Source organism: Suncus etruscus, chromosome 6 (genome assembly GCF_024139225.1).
Source record: "Suncus etruscus isolate mSunEtr1 chromosome 6, mSunEtr1.pri.cur, whole genome shotgun sequence".
NCBI lineage: Eukaryota > Metazoa > Chordata > Mammalia > Eulipotyphla > Soricidae > Suncus > Suncus etruscus.
The window spans coordinates 69,554,872-69,572,715 of NC_064853.1; the positions used below are offsets into that span (position 1 = coordinate 69,554,872).

Below are 17,844 nucleotides of genomic sequence, written 5' to 3' on the forward strand. Positions count from 1 at the left end.
GCTATCTAGCTTTGCTAAAGAGAGGAAAATAAGCATGTTTATACTTCACAATGAGAAGCCACAGTTAAATCTAAAATATTTCTTGACTTAAGAATAATGAATGGGAAAGGATTTAGTAATGGCCTTCCCAAGCAGGTTTTTAGGAAAATCCTGAAAAACTCATATATGCTCTTTAGTACTGCATGAAAATGAAGGCAACAACACAAACTCAAGATAAGTAATTATATAATTAGTAAATATTTAGTGTGTTAGCTTTTATTGTAGACAACTGTAGTTTGTAATTTTACTCTACATAAAATACTGTCACCTTAAAATAAATGATACAATATTTCAGATAAAAGAAACAGATTTTTTTAATTTTATAATTTTTCAAAGTCCACAAATTTTTATCTCATCTTAGAATCAATTTCAAATCTCACCCTACTTATCTAACAAAAACAAAAGTACATGGTCATTTTGGTTTTAATCTCACATGGTCAAAATGAAAATAATGTGCTGTAATACAATGAAGCTATTTGTTCCAAAGGGTATAATGTCTATTTGCTTTCTAATGAACTCCAGGAGACTACACCACTTTCTACCTCCCAATTTCTTTATCTAGAAAGAATTAGAAGTTGTCAAGGAAACCAAAAAGCGGAAGTAAACTTGTTAAATCAGTGCCCTTAACAATATACATAATCTAAAGTCAAGAGGCTCTGCTCTATGGTCTGCAACACGGAAATTCTACACTTAGAAGAAAGCATAGATGAAATAATAGTTGCCATTTCTTTATGAATCAAAGTTTATCTGCAAGTTCAAAGCTGTGTGCTAGGCCTAGGCCATGAATTTCGGAGAATGTACCTGATTGCAGAATTCTGTGTCAGATCCTTTAGCATGGGAACAGGAGAACATACAGTTCTAAAGAGACATAAGGGAAGAATCATGTATGTGTAAATTGTAACCTGTTAGATAACTGATAATAAATACCATGGTAGACTTTAAAAAAAGATAAATTATTAAAATGTGCAATACCAAAAAAATATAGCAATCATTTCTAAGTTTAGAATAAGTTTTGTAAAATAATAAATAATTTGATTCTTTTACATCAGCATTTTGGGGGTGGAGTCTGTTTTTCACTACTATTTCACAATTACTAGAAAATAAAATATTTATATAAAATAAAGATAAAAATAAATAAGATAATAAAATAAGCATTTAGATAAAATATTTAGACATTAGAAAGGAAAAAATGCTAAACTTCCTCCCAGTCGCCCAAATATACACAAATGAATGCTTACTGATCAGGAAGAATGGCTACTTCATCCAAAGAAAACTTTCCTTGAATCCCATGACATAATTCAGGTGGTACATCCACTGGCTGTGGAAAAATGCATTCTTGATTAATTTCCAAAAGAATGGGAAGCCAAAGGTCAAATACATTATGTGTCCCAGATTATTCTCAATAGCAAAAAAGATGTAAACAAACCAAGTTCCTACCAATAGATGGACAAACAAAAGTGGCAAATAATGAAAAATTCTTCAACATAAATGAAGTAAAATTATGAAACAAGCTACAATATGGTGAACCTTAAAATCATCATGCTGAGTGAAATAAAACAGACATAGAAGACTTACACTATCAAGATTAGGCAAATTCAGAGAGAAAACAGAAGAAAGGTTACCAAAGAAAGGAGGGAAAGGAAACTGGAGACACCATTTAACTTAGTGTAACTGTTTTGTTTTGTTCTTGTTCACTTTTTACACTGTGGAGCAGTTAAAAGTATTTACAGACCACTGAGGCACAAGTCAAATGCATTATTTTAATAGTGTTTTGTGTATTACTATAATATTTTAAAAAGTTATTTTATTTGAGGCATTGAGATTTACAATACTACTAGTGTCAGGGTTCATGCTTACAAACATTCTGATAACACACTCTCACCAGAGTGCCTGCTGCCCTCCAATGCTGTCTTGATACCCGCTCATATATTCCATGCCCTCTTGCCCTTGGTAAATCCAATTCTGAAGACCAGTTTTCAGGTTTTGTTGCCTGTGGATTTTATTATTCCCTTTCTGTGTTTCTTTATATCCCACATATGAGAGATTCTTTATCTCTATCTATCTCCCTCTGACTTCACTAAGCATGGTCCTTCTCACAACATCTACATGTAAAGTCTTGTTTTTTTTTTTGTGGTTTTTGGGTCACACCTGGCAGTGCTCAGGGATTATTCCTGGCTCCAGGCTCAGAAATTGTTCCTGGCAGGCACAGGGGACCATATGGGACGCCGGGATTCGAACCGATGACCTCCTGCATGAAAGGCAAATGCCTTACCTCCATGCTATCTCTCCGGCCCTACCTGTAAAGTTTTAATATTTAATATAAAATGAAACCACATATTATGTGGTTTTTTTGGCCAATAAAACCAATAAAATATGGTCAAAAGTCCATCAGATTAATGGGTAGTTTCTGTTTGAGAAGATAAAAATGTAAGAAATCTTAAGTGCTGATGGTTGCGCTGTGAATGCTGGCCAATGCACTGTGAATCATGCCAATACATTAGTTTAAAATGGGAAATCATATTTAAATATAGCAAAATTTTAAAATTAGTTTTCTTAGTAGTTATACTGTATGAAAATATTGGTGAGATACCTCTGCAGAACCGGTCTGGTATAACTCTCGAATGAAGTCATGGAGTTGATGATGCTTCCCCACAAATAAGACATCATTTCCAAGACTATTTCTTCTATCTGAAGGAAAGTGAAAAAAATAAAGTTGAAACAACTATACCTGCTACAGCAATTTTTGAGAATGCAAAAAGCAACTAAATTTTTAAAACTTCATTACAAAGTTTGCAAAAATAATTTAAAAGTGAAAGACCTAAATGTGTGGCATTTCTGTAGAAGGAATAAAACAACTGAAAATAAAAGTCTCAAGGATCAAAAATTATCAAAGAAGTTCATTGCTTAATGATACCTAAGTACATAATTTTGAGCGACATTATATAGAAGTTAATTTGTCAATAAAAGAAATATTATTTCCTGACAAAACACAAAATGCATCATATAAAAGGCGATTTTAATAAGAAAAAATTTTTGTTTTGTTCTGGATTTAAAAGCATTTCCAAAGAATTTAGCTTGCAATATCCCAGATAATTCTGCTAGTATTAATAACAAAATGCCAAATTTGTTCAAAATAGCATTGCTTATTAGTACTTTTAAGGAAAATACCTTTATCTATATATAACTTTTCAAGCAGTCACTATTTTGGGGAAGGATAGATGATTAATACTATCCCAACATGAAAACTTACTTTTGTGTGTTCATATAAAAATCAAAAGGTCAGGCCCAGAGAGATAGCACAGCGGCGTTTGCCTTGCAAGCAGTCGATCCAGGACCAAAGGTGGTTGGTTCGAATCCCGGTGTCCCATATGGTCCCCCCTGCCTGCCAGGAGCTATTTCTGAGCAGACAGCCAAGAGTAATGCCTGAGCACCACTGGGTGTGGCCCCAAACCCAAAAACCAAAAAAAAAAAAAAAAAAAAAAATCAAAAGGTCAAAGGATATTCTTAAAGTTGTTGTTTTGTTGATTCATGCCTCCACTGTGGGAAATGTGACAGATGTTAAAAATAAAATCTCAAACAACGGAAGTCCTAGACAAAATTCACTAAGGAAATGTAGTGTCAACATTACAGATTCAAGGCAGACCAGAAACCTGTTTCTTACTTTCTTCAGGAGTGAGGTCTGGGTATACTTCTTCTAGGGCAGCTCGAAGTCTTCGTTCATCTACAAATGGCAATAGAGCAACCCCTGGGAAAACAAGCACACATTAACCTAAATTCCAACTTATTGGTTATAAATACACATTCTTAGATATTATTCCTAGAATAAAAGCATTTTGGCACTGAACTCTAGCCAAAACTTGGGTGCAAACTCTTTACACAGGGTGGTAAAAAATTTATTTTCTACATATTCTCTATTCTTAAACTTAAAATGGCACCTATAGAAAACCATGTCTGCTAATCCTTAACTCTGTGATGAAGAAACCCTTAAATGAGTAAGTGGCCACCTGGACTCTATGTTCCTCTTTCTTACACTATGATAAACATAGGCAAGTCTGTTAATCTCCCAAGGGCTTAAGCTTATCCTTTCATCTTTCTAGTATGTGGCTTTTGTTAAAAGAGATCATTCAACTATAAAATAATCAGTTTGTTCAACTAGAATACTTGGAATATTTTTTTCTATACCTGCACTTGTGTAATAAAAATTTAAAATCAAAAACAATACAAAAGTTTAGAAACTTGCTTAAATAACTTCCTTGGTGGAGGGTGATAAACACAACAGCTATTTATTTTCAATCTGTGTATTGTATTGCCCTCAACACTTATATGGAATGAAGGTTGATTTTTTTGTTTCTACATATATAATTTTCAAAGTGGTATACAAGTAATAGAGAATCTGTTACTAGAAAACTGTATGAAGTTCTTCAAGCATATATATATATACATATATATATATACACACACATATATATTTATATACACACATTCTCAGTTTACTGGATACATCAAAACTTTTAAGAAAAAACTCGACAGCAAATTTGCTAAATAATTTTGAAACTACTGCTAATCAAAAGTGCTATATCTGTGATTAAATGAGAAATAAAATACTTTTCAAAATTTTCAAGTATTCAGCTAACATATATTCAAAGAAAATGCTATCGTACGTTAAGAAGTCAAAATAGGGGCGGAAGGAGTGATGGCATTTATTTGCCTTGCATGAGGCTGACCCAGGACAGATCACAGTTTGATCCCCCAGTGTCCCATATGGTCCCCCGAGCCAGGAGCGATTTCTGAGCACAAAGCAAGGAGTAACCCCTGAGTATCACTGGGTGTGGCCCAAAAACCAAAAAAAAAAAAAAAGTCAAAATAAATATTCAAACTTGAATGTTTCCTGACTCGAGTTTAAACCTGACACACCATATGATCCCTCCCAGGGGTCTCAAACTCAATTTACCTAGGGGCCACAGGAGGCAAAGTCGGGGTGATCCTTGAGTGCAAAGTCAGTAGTAAGCCTTAAACATTGTGGGGTGTGACCCAAACAACTAAAAAACAAAACAAAACAAAAAAAGATTCCTCTACGGCAGGGCCACAAAATGTTGTACGGTGGGCCGCAAGTTTGAGACCCCTGCAAGCCCTATGTGACCCCTGTATACAGTGCCAGGACTAAGGCCTGGCACTTAGGCACACTACCTAGTGTGACCCCAAACCTCTGCATCCCCCACCCCTAGCAAAAAAAAAGGGGGGGTTTCTTTGGGGGGACAGGGGATATGGCTCAATAGTAAAGCTTGCCTATCATGTACAAGGTCCTAAAGTCTATTCCCAGCACACAATGCTAGTTTCTACATCCAGCACTGCTAGAAGCCTGGTAATCCAAGCACCACTAGGACTCCGCTCATATTCAAACATGAAAATAAAAATAAAATATAACACATACATACACACATACATATATTTCTTTGCCCTCCAATGTTGGGAATCAACTGTAGGGACTCTCTAAATGAGTTAAGAAAGGCAAATCCCTAGCTCTCTATGTGAATTTTAAGAGCCTAAAAAGCAACTTCAGGGATATTAATATATTAAGTCCAGCTATTTCAATAAATATAAAAAACATGAGTGTTTTTAAAGGTATATTTAATCATATACTTAAAATCAAGAAAAACACCAGCTATATTTTGTTTTCCATCTTCTAGATTGAGAAGCTAATAAATCAGACTTTCTTCCAACCATAGCAACACATAAATTAAGTCCAACTCATAAGTAACTTGCAGTGTTAACAGCATTGAACTTACTTTGCAACAAATCGGCCTTTCTGGCCTGCCTAGAAAAGAGTGCTTTATAGCCAAATAACACTAGCTGATTAAGTGAACTGATAGAAAAATTTCACAAATGAAACAAAACACACAACTATCACTAACAACTTTGATGAATACTTAGTTCTTGTGCTACAAACATTAGGTCATTTAATGCTCTTAACCCAGAAATAGATCAAAAGTAATGGTAGATACAGAGGATTTACAAGTGAGCTCTAGTATCAGACTTTAGGTTTAAATCTGTCACTAATCAAATGACGGCTTTTATATATAAGGACATATAACAAATGCATTCCTATATACATTTTATCTCTTATCAACTTAAGGTAATGTTTAATTTTAATCAGTACTTTTAATAATTTTTTTTTTTTTGGTTTTTGGGTCACACCTGGCAGCACTCAGGGGTTACTCCTGGCTCCATACTCAAAAGTCACTCCTGGCAGCCTCTGGGGACTATATGGGATGCCGAGATTCAAACCAATGACCTCCAATTCAAACCAATGAAAGGCAAATGCCTTACCTCCATGCTATATGCTATCTCTCTGGAACCCACTTTCAATAATTTTTAAAGACAGATTAAGAAATGCGGTCGGCGTGATAGTGCAGTGGTAGGGCATTCCAGGAAAGACCTGGTTCTATCCCCGGCATCCCATATAGTCCCCCAAGTCAGGAGTGATTTCTGAGCACATATCCAGGAGTAACCCCTGAGAGTTACTGGTTGTGACCCAAAAACAAATAAACAAACAAGTCATACATAGAGAAATAATTTTCTAGAACTAAATTTTATCCCCAAAATATGCATTCTTGCTAGTCTAATACACAAAAATATTTACATAAAATATAAGAATAATAAAAAGTGATGAGTCTCTCTCTCTCCTATAACTCACTTGGCATTCCAAGGGATGCAAACAGTGAAAATCATCCTTTGGGGGTTCGGCAACACCAGGTGGCACACAGGGATTACTCCTAGCTCTGCATTCAGAAATCACTCCTGGCAGTCTTTGGGGGACATAAGGAATGCCGGGTATTGAATCAGCCGTGTGCAAGGCAAACAGCCCTATCTGCTGTGCTACCTGCTCCAGCTCAAGTCAAAATAATCTTGAAAATAAATTTGGAGGACTTAATACTTTCCCAATTTCAAAATTTACTACCAAACATATCATATTAATTATAGTACTAATATAAGAAGAGATCCATGACCAAAGGATCATAGCTAAGAAAATAAGCCCTCACATAAACAAATGTGCTTTCAATAAGAGAGCTAGCTGGTTCATACTGAGGAGTGAGTAGGTTTATTCTCCACTGCTGAATAATACCACGCAAAGCAAAAAATAACTCAAAATAGATCATACTTAATTCTATGAAATTAAAATAAAACTCGAAGAAAACAAAGTGTAGTAATGACACTGGATTAGACAACTGTTACAAACTAAAAACAGATATTAACACCACAATGGATAAACTATCAAAATGACAAAATTGTACAGGTTGAAAAATAGCTATAGGCAATGAAAGGATAACTCACAGAATGTATGTTAATCATAATTCTCATAGAGTCTAGTGTCCATAATGCAAAAACGTCTATCGTTCCGCAACAACAACAACTAATTCATAAGTAGGTAAAGAATTTAAAGAAATGCTTCTCTAAAGAAGCATTTTATAGGAGCATCCTATAAACATAATATATTACACATTCTATTGCATGATATCATACTGCATATCTGTAAGTAGATGAAATGGGTAGATTTTAAAAGTTCTCATTTAAAAAAAATCTTTGTAGCCACGAGTAATGGTGGATGTTAACCAGATTTACTTTACGACCATTTCCACAACACATACAAATATCAAAGAGCTGTAAAGACTCATGTAATGTCAAATGCCAACAAGATAAAATAAATGAATTTAACAAAGTAGATCTCTTTCCTCTAGTAATTCATACTAAAAAAAAAAAAAAAGTTTTGTGTTTCTGTTTTTAGTTTTTGGGCTATACACAGCAATGCCAGGAATATTTCTAGCTCTTTACTCCTAGTGGGCTTAGAGGACCATATGGGATGGTAGGGATCAAACCCAGCTGGCCATGTGCAAATAAAGTGCCTTATCCATGATGTTTGTTATCAGCTAGCCCCAATAAAGTTTACAGTTTAGTAGTCTATGAACTTATTTATGATGACTAATCATCATTAGGTAAATACAAATTTAAAACACATCCTTAGGGCTGAAGAGACAGCACAGCAGTAGAGCATTTGCCTTGCACGTGGCCAACCCGGGATGGATTCGGGTTTGATTCCCAGCATCCCATACAGGACCAAAGTCTGCCAGGAGTGATTTCTGAGCATAGAGCCAAGTGTAACCAGAGCGCTGGTGGGGATGGCCCATGAGTAGAGTATTTAAAAAAAATTTTTTAAACATATCCAATATCCACTGGTATGGCTATCATTTATATAGCCTATGGCTATAATTTAAATACCAAAAAATGAATACTGGTCATGATATAAAAAATTTGGAAAAAAAATAAAGAAAAAATTGAAACCAATGTCACTACATCTTTTGTTAACACTTCCACTTATTACCTTATTCTTAATTTTATCCTACCACATTGCATTTTCCTTTGCCTCCTCTCTCCCCTACTCTATTCTAATAATTATGCATCTTCTACATCTTAAAATAACCAAACACAAAGACCATGAGACTAGTAATCAGTAGGAAACATCCCATTTGTGGGTCTGCTGAAGAACAGTACAAGAGAGAGGAGTTACAACTATGGTGGAGAGAAGTGTTTAATTTGATCAAGTGTTATGTGTGAAATCTCATCATTCACAGTACTGGTAATTACACTGCAAAACTTTTATTTTAAAAAAGTGTCTGTCATAGAGGAAGACTGATGGATGGGAGGATAAGTGGGTGAGGAGGTACACACATGGTTGGGTAAAAAGTAGACACTGGTGAAGGAATAGGTGTTGAATCAATTTTTATATGCCTGAAAGCCAACCAGGAATAACTTTTTGTAATTTCACAGTGACTAACACTAAAAAAAACAACAATCCATCTACATATAACGTAACGAGACTATAGAATATAAAAACACAGCACCAGTGAGTTGCATTTGCCATTAATGTAGTAGATATTCTTCACTGCATAAACCAAGTCAATCCTGAAATATCTATCGTTTTTAATTAGTAAATTATTATTTTGCACATGATTTCTTGAAGCCATTTATTTTACTTGTTGACACAAAGAGCCAAAATTTTAAACTGTGAGAGTCAGAGAGCCACACCATGCAGTGACCTGCCAAAACAGACAAACATTCACACAAAAGCATCTAATTTTAACAATAATCTATTAAACACATATTGCATTTTGCCATTTTGAGGGTAAAAATCCTGCAGTGATGGTGAGGGTGTGCTGCGTCCTCCACACTCAGAACTAATGGCCAGAAGAAACACAACATGTGACACACGGGTCCCCCCTCGCTGGCCCGTGCAGTTGTTTCCGAGGGATGGGTGACAGGATGACGCAGCCTGGGGGCAGGACTATGCACTAGGAGATCTCTCCTCAGAAGCAGCAGAACAAAATCCAAGCTTGGCAAAGAGCCACAGTATACAAAAGAATGATAAGAGGCAAAGAGCCGAATTCATTTTGGCCAGGAGCCGCATGTGGCTCGAGAGCCGCATGTTCGCCACCCGTTATTATGTGCTTGCTTATTTTTTAGAACCAAATCCTTATTACACCAAAATGTATATGGTGTGAGGTTGAAATTTTCTAAAAGGGGCTCTTATTAAAAACTTTATTAAAAGGGAGAAAAAAAAAAACTTAAGCGAGAATAAAAAAGGAGGCTTCTCTAAAAAAAGGAGAGGGTCTCATGAAGCAAAGACATGAATTATACACTCCGAATCAAGAATGTGGACAGTTTCAGAGTGACAACTCTTAAATTTTATTATTTTACAGTCAGTTATTATCACTATTTTTTAAACTACAAGCATCTCAGTTTTGTATTTGATATCATCATTCTTGCAAAGTTTGTGGTCAGGGAAATTTAAAAGAACATTTTAAAGTAACAATTAATAAAAATATTTAAACTAAAATTAGAAAACTTAAGTATAAGTAAATCTTGGGGGGTGGGGTAAAAAAAAGTATAAGTAAATTTCTACATAAATATTACCATGTTTCCTCATCTCTCAGAAACCTCAAAGGTATTAATGAGTTCCTGACAAGTAGTAAATCCCAAATCTTCTCACAGGGAAATGAAAACTAAAAGTACAAATTTCAATCCAATTTACCATATATTGAAATTATACCAGTAAAATTAGTATTAATCAGTGCTAGTTTCAGACTGGATGAAAAGTAAAATCTTCACATGTAATTTTTTAAAAATGTATTATATAAATTCTTTAAATCCTATTATCATATCTTAGTTTAGTCAAAAAATACTTTTTAACCAAATAGATAATATCTAAATTTTACCTTGCCATGCATATTTTTTCCCATTCAAATCAATAGCAAAATCTTCAGGGTAGAAGTCAATTATACTAGAATCCTATATCAGGGAGAAAAAGATTTAAAACAAAGATTACACATTGCTGTTATCAAGTAAAGACAACTTTTAAGTTTTTAGGCCTGATGAGGTTTCAAGTTCATTTATAGATATGTATGTGTCATAAGAAAATCAGGGCACAAAAAATGTAGTTGAATACATACAAAAAATGCTTTTATTTTTAGTTTTTTATACTTTACTGTTAACTATGACATGCAAAAGCTACTGTTGACTAATAGTAGAACATATGACAAATACAAGTTACAAACAGATTCAAAATAGTGACACTCACAGGATCACTCATAAGCTTCCGCCATGAAGGAGGTAGAAAGTTACCACTTGCAGCCGGAAATACTCCCATTAGTTGTTCCAAAGGTTTAAACTATAAAAAAAAAGGTTTAAGGTAAGACAATTTTTTATCCAACTCAAAGTTCTATAAATTTTATGGCTCTAAATAGTCCACCTTACCGGTTTAGTTCCCTTCTCAAAATCAGAAGGCATGTCTGCAATACCTTCGAAGTCGGAAGCAAATGGTGCATAATGGAATGGATAATACCACTTCCAAGAAGCACATCCCTAGAATCATTAAAATAAAACCAAAAAAATGTGTTAATGATGGTCTCCATATTTTTAAAGCCCACAAAATTAATTATTAATCAATAATATTCTTTATAAAAATAGTTCTGATATTCTCTTTTGATTAAATTCAAATTTCATATTAATAGCTCCTTGATATAAAAAATAAAAAGCATCTTTAATAATACTAAATACAATTTAGTAAAATTTTTATCCTTGATGTGCTTGAGGCACTAGTGCTCCCTGGACCCATGTGTTGGTGCTGTGCCCAAGTGTGCTGCCATCCTATGCACATGTTGCTGAAGAACATGTTGCCCATATGTACCCTACTGAGATGTACACTTTCCTACTTTCATGGTAGTCTAGCTCCACCTTTGGAAAAGTCAAAGTATTCGACTGTGTTACTCTCTTCCTTCCCTACCTCAGTACCTTCCAACAAAACCTGTCTTAAAAAAAAAAAAAGGTGCTTGATGACATTTCATTCCAACTCTACAGATACTTTCATCAAATGAAATGAAGGGCTTTTGCAGCTAACTGACTGAGCATGTAAAGGGGCTAAACAAAATAACAGTACAACAGAATAAAAAAACCCAAACTTTACTATTATCATTCCTTACATCTTCATAAAGAATATATGAATGTTATTTCTCTTTACTATAGTAACAGTTAAGTAAGTCTATCAAAGAAACCAAAGTAAGGCAAAAGAAAATTATAGAAATGTTCCTGATATGTCTTAAATGTATCTAGTTTACTGAAATCAAGTGAAACACGAAATTAGAATTTGTATTTTAGTAAAAATATACTTAGTGGGTTATTTTCTATTTATTAACAAACTTTATTTCCAGATTACAGTAAAATTTAACTTATTCCATTTTTGAAGCACAAAACCAGTAAATCTACCAAATCTGATAATCTCAATTATCAAAAGCTTCAAGTCAATAGATTACTTCAATTGGAATGTACTTCACATAACATGACTGCATTGTACAGGGGAAATTGTATCACTCAAATTTACTTCAAATCCTGGGGTAGGAGCGATAGCGCAGCAGTTGGGCATTTGCTTTGCATGCAGCCCAACCTGGGACGGACCCGGGTTCAGTCCCCAGCATCCCTTATGGTCCTCGAGCCTGCCAGGAGAGATTTCTGAGCACAGAGCTAGGAGTAACCCGAGCACTGCCAGGTGTTGCCCAAAAACAAAAACAAAAAACTCAAATTCTATGAGTAGAAGTCTATTTTGTTGAGTCAATCATTATAAATACAACATAAACATACTATATTTGTAAAAAATGTATACTGTATTTGCAAAAATAACCAATACTGTTATTTGTTTTGCCTTGTTTTGATTTTTGGATCACACTGGCAGCGCTCAGGGGTTACTCCTAGCTCTACGCTCAGAAATCGCTCCTGGCAGGCTCGGGGAACTATACGGGATGCTGGGATTTGAACTACCGACCTTCTGCATGTAAGGCAAATGCCCTACATTCATGCTATCTCTCCGGCCCAATACTGTTTATTTTTATTCCGATGTTAAAAAAATAAATCTTAATAAGTACTTATTTGACACTAAAATAATTAACAACAAAAAATTGCTTTGTTTATAAATTAGTTCTAAGAAACATCAAAATATACAGCAATTATTTAGGGTAATGGATTTCTAAATAGGATATTTCTTTATTTAGGGTAATGGATTTCTAAATAGGATACTTTAACAAGTAAAACAAGTCTGACTTAATTTCATATTATAACTCAATAATTCACATTATTACAGAAATTATCTCCTAAAATGATTAGATTTAGAAACTATCCCTTTTTGTACCTGGTAATAGTATCGAAGAACCCAGCAGAGTCCTTCAACATAAGATTGTACAACTTTCCGGCGGAATTTCTCATCAGCTGCATCAACGTCGAATTTGTTCTTGTAGTACCGCTGTTTCCAACCAGCTTCCCAGAGCCTAAAAGTCATATATACAGTATCTAAATCATGTATAGTCAAACAACTTTTAAAAAAGATTTGTATAGGATTAAAAAAATGTGTTTTGTTTTTTGTTTTGCAATGCCTGGGATTGACCAAGGGCCTTATACACTGAATCAAAGTTCCTGTGAGACTCAGGTAATATTTTAGAAAATAAAACTGAGAGCTAGAGACAGTACAAATGAGTATGTAGCTTGCTTACCCAGGTCTGATCCCTGTTACCCGTGATGGTCCCCAAGAACTACTAAAAATGATCCCTGAACAAAAAGCCAGGAGTAAGTCCTGAGCACTACTGGGAAGAGTTCCACCTACCCCCCAAAATTAAAAAAAAAAAAGGCTTGTAACAAATTAAACTATTATTAGACTCCCTATTGGGACTTATCTCCTTATTATTAGACTCCCTATTGGGACTTATCTCCTCTTTCACTTAGGAGTTGTTGGCTTAAGTAAAGCTGACACACTCATACTGTATGCATAAGCATATACACATGCATATGCATATATATGGTTTTTTTCTGGCAACATCATCGATGCTCAAGGTACTCCTGGCTCTGTGCTCAAGGATCACTCCTCGTGGTGCTGGAGAGGCTAAGTGGATATTGGTGAGCTAACCATAGTTAGCTGCATGCATGACAAGCACCTTAACGAGCCCCTGCACCAATCTAACTTGTCCCTGGATATATGTCTTGATAAAACTGGGAAACAAATAAGCAAATTATTATCAATTATTGAAAATACAGTGCAAAGAACAATTTTAAAGTATATGACAAAATACAGAAAGTACTCACTTCTCTTAAGATTAAAAAAAAAAAAAAAAGGGCCGGACCTTTGCAAAAGGTCATTGGTTCAAATCCCGGCATCCCATATGGTTCCCCGAGCCTGCCAGGAGCGATTTCTGAGCATAGAGCCAGGAGTAACCCCTGAGAGCTGTCAGATGTGACCCAAAGAAACAAAACAAAACAAAACAAAACAAAACAAAACAAAACAAAACAAAAAAAAAGGCTGGTCCAATGGCAGTGGTTTATCAGAACTTATTAACATTATTATCACAGAAGTTGGTATATAACCCCCCCACTGCTCAATTTGACTGGCTTAAAAAAAAACAAACAGATTTAAACTAGATAAAAAGCCAATAGACTAAAACCAAAAAATCAGGACAAACCCAAAACTCAAAAGATTCTCCATTAAGGAAGGGTCTTTACTTTTCTTCCGTTTTTGCTTTTTGGTTCATACCCAGAGGCCTGAGAAGCTACTCCCTGTGTTTGGAGGTCACTCCTGGCAATGGAAGGGAATCATGGGGGGGGGGGGGGGGGGTAGAGAGTAGGGAAAGGCTCAAATCTCATCCTTCTGAATGCAAAGCATTTGCTCATTCTGTTGCATGCGTATCTTTCTGATCCTAAAAACTGTTTTCTACTACTACATACCAGCTCTAACAAATTAACTGCAGCCATGTTTAAAAACTGACCTTGGCGATTTTAATTTCCCACATACACATGGAAATCACAAATGTTGACTAAAATGCCCTCTATTTATAAAGTGCACTACCTATATTTTACAGAAATATTAATGAAACAAATGCTATGAACCAAAGGTATTTCTTGATAGAAACATTTTCTATCTTGATACCAACATTAATCAGTAATGTCATAAATCGCATGAATGATATCATGTTCTAAGCACAATGACTACAAAAATTTTACTCTTAGGAGGAAGAATGAATTACAGAGGCACAGACAGGATAAAACAAATCAATATAAATCTCAGAATAGAAGTTCAAAGGGTGTTATTTGCAAGACAAAGCCACACATGATACTTGTGAAGTTTTTAATCATAAATACAAACACAGTGTCTATATTCAATAAAAGAAATGAGCTTTGAGCACTATTGCTTAACTTTGATATATACAATTTTGCTAAATTCTTGATGAGTTACTACTATTGAGAATGGGGAATCTTTTGCGAGTGAAACCCATGGTACAAATCTGGATTTAATTATACCTGAAGCTTTTGATCTCATTATATAATGATCTCCAATTTTTGGATAAAGAATCAAAGTCTATTACTATAAATTTTAAATACACAGCTAAAGGGAAACATCTATTATAAAATATAACTGTGAATATGTAAGTATGTGTTTTTAATAAACGTACACATTTATCTCTTAAGAATGATTTTAGCATATTTCATTTTAAGGAAGAATCTTTTCAATTGAGAAAATTAAAGCAAACTGTATTAAGTAATCAAGTGCAACTGAACTTTCTAGGTTAAGCTGCTTGAAAATTTAATCTCGAAACAGTAAAATTCAGATCACATAATCAGAGCTAAACACCTCATATCTAGCCTATCTAGTGCCTGGTCTCAGAGGGAAAAGTGGCTTGGAGGACAAAAACCTGTGCGCATACTAATCTGGATACTTAGATTTAACAGCTATAGCTTATACATCTCACTGGAATTTACTGACTGTTCTAACTCTCCACATTAATTACTGGTGGATAAAAAGATCACAGGCAAGCATCTGAAGGCACTGCTGTTCTAAGCTAAATAACATTAATTAGGCCGCATCTATTTCAGCAATTTGCTAACAAAGCACTACTAAAAAATGGCTTCACCTGACATTATCCTCTGGCTCAGGTTCACTGTCACTGTCTTCTGCCTTTCGTTTAATTCCTCTTAGTGGAGACGGAGAGCCGTCAGAAGTGAAACTTGTGTTAGGAGACACTGAAGGACTCTGCAGAAAATTATGACATTGTAGAAGAATTTAGTTATTAATTTCATATGAGAAAATGCAACTAACTGCTATGACCAACATTCTTCATGGTAATAATACATTTTAAAATAAGGCTATTATAGTTAACAATACTAGCTGATTGAAAATGGCAGTGTTGGATTTACAATAACCACACTGGAAAGCAATAGTCTGAGGTTCTGCCAGCTATTTATAATTCTCAAAAGTTCAATATACAAAGTATCAGTCATCTTAGAGAGATTATAGATTTTATTAGTTATCTAAAGATCTGGATACTACTTAAATTGAGTATTACCTTCCTTTATGCCTAACTCAATGAACATGGTAGGAGGCCTGATAGTTTTTAAAACTGAAATTGTAGCGAGTTAGAACTTCAATGGTGGGAGTGGCTTTTACACACAGAGAGCTACACTCCCCATATTTATACAGCACTATAAATCAATAGTAAATAAATATTGGTTTTATTTTGTTTGCTTATTTTATTTTGGCCACATCCAGGAATGCCCAAGGTTACTCTTTTACTCAGGAATCACTCCCAGTTGTGCTCAAGGGACCATTATAGGATGCTAGAGATCAAATCCAGGTCACCCGCATACAAGGCAAACACCCTACCTAAGAAGTATTATTGCTCAGGGGCCCGTAAATAAATTGTCATCAAAATTTGAATAGCCCTTGGTTGTGATGTGTGGGTGCGCGCATGTGTGTATGTAGACTTGTATTTAAAACAAAAAATGCAACTTTACTTTTATATCAAATGACTTCCCATGTTAATATTTTCCTCCTTATGAGTATACTGAATTAATTTCAAATAAATTAAAAAAAACTTTAAATTGAATGCTTAGTATGCTATTTTAATACAATAATTAAAACCTTTGCAAAAAGATTGCTCATGGTAAGGAAAGTGACAGCTAACAATTTTTTATTAAAAAATACATATTATGGGGGCCAGAGAGAGAGCATAGACTGCAGTGGTGGGCAACCTTTTCTTTCAACTGAGCCAAATCTCGCCAAAACCATGATTGAGATTTATTTTGAGAGCCACACAGGGCGTGCACTGACAAAGGCTAGGAACAGAGTCCTGACTTCTGGAGCTGCCGCCCAGCGCACAGAAGAGCCGCATTAAAAAGTGTAAAGAGCCGCATGTGCCTCATGAGCTGCAGCTTGCCGACCACTGGCCTAGGGGTAAAGCGTTTGCCTTGTAGGCAGAAGGACGGTGGTTCAAATCCCGGCATCCCATACAGTCCTGAGCCTGCCAGGAGCAATTTCTGAGTGTAGAGCCAGGAGGAACCCTTGAGCACTGCCGGGTATGACCAAAAAGAAACAAAAAACAAAAGAAAAAAAAATACATATTATAATAATTATGGTCAATATTGTGAAAAAATTGGGAAGACTTTACTAATTGGAAATTAAGATGTACATTTTTAAATATCATTAAAAAATGAACCTAGGGACCTACTTCCCCAATGGCAGTGCTGGAGAACAGCCACTAGGAAAGGGCTATCACAACCAGGGCACAACCATGCAGTACCACAGCCTGAACCAGCCCAATGAACTATTTCCCTGGCCCCAGGCAGACCTGAGTCTTGAGACACCAAATTGAATCTATAGTTATACAACCTTGGGAAATTCATTTAATTCCTGTCAGCTTCAACTTCAAATGGAGATCATACTATTGTAGCCCTTTGCTGGTTATTAAAAGAACGAAGCAAAAACATGTGTGAAATATCAACCACAGCATGCTGTTTGGCTGGAACATAAATGTTAACCATTTAATAATCATCACTATTATTTTTCAGAGACTCACACGAATTCATTTGAATCATGAGGGTAATATCATATAAATCCTCTTAAATAGTTATGTTTCACAGAAAGAAAAATTCCTAAATTGATAAAAAAAAATAAAATATATAAAAAAATGTCTTCATTGGGGATGAGGTGGATGGGGGAAGCACCTTAGGGGTACAGAGGGCACATCAGGCTCAGCTGTGTAGGTCAAATAGTTCAGTGCTCAAGCACAGTAAAGTGGCACTCCCCAGGTTTAACACTGCTGGGTGTCCCCAAGGGCCACAACAGCTATAATTTCATAGTAGTATCAGCCCAGTTTTATCACAGGAAATTTGATGGGAAAGTTACACAGAAATCTCCCAAGCTTAGTGAGCCTGAACAATAACACA

At 35.2% G+C, this 17,844-nt stretch overlaps 1 protein-coding gene across 1 annotated transcript in view; it reads right to left on the bottom strand.

Moving 5' to 3' along the window:
- Positions 1–17,844, bottom strand: part of XRN2 (5'-3' exoribonuclease 2) — an 88,285-nt gene that overhangs the window by 28,077 nt on the left and 42,364 nt on the right. Inside the window, exons 16-24 of the mRNA XM_049774328.1 lie at positions 15,534–15,652; positions 12,770–12,905; positions 10,846–10,953; positions 10,670–10,759; positions 10,308–10,380; positions 3,701–3,784; positions 2,630–2,727; positions 1,278–1,357; positions 841–897 (exon numbers count right to left, since the gene is read on the bottom strand). Of these exons, the coding sequence (XP_049630285.1) occupies positions 841–897; positions 1,278–1,357; positions 2,630–2,727; positions 3,701–3,784; positions 10,308–10,380; positions 10,670–10,759; positions 10,846–10,953; positions 12,770–12,905; positions 15,534–15,652 (845 nt within the window). The remainder of the gene's footprint in view (positions 1–840; positions 898–1,277; positions 1,358–2,629; positions 2,728–3,700; positions 3,785–10,307; positions 10,381–10,669; positions 10,760–10,845; positions 10,954–12,769; positions 12,906–15,533; positions 15,653–17,844) is intronic.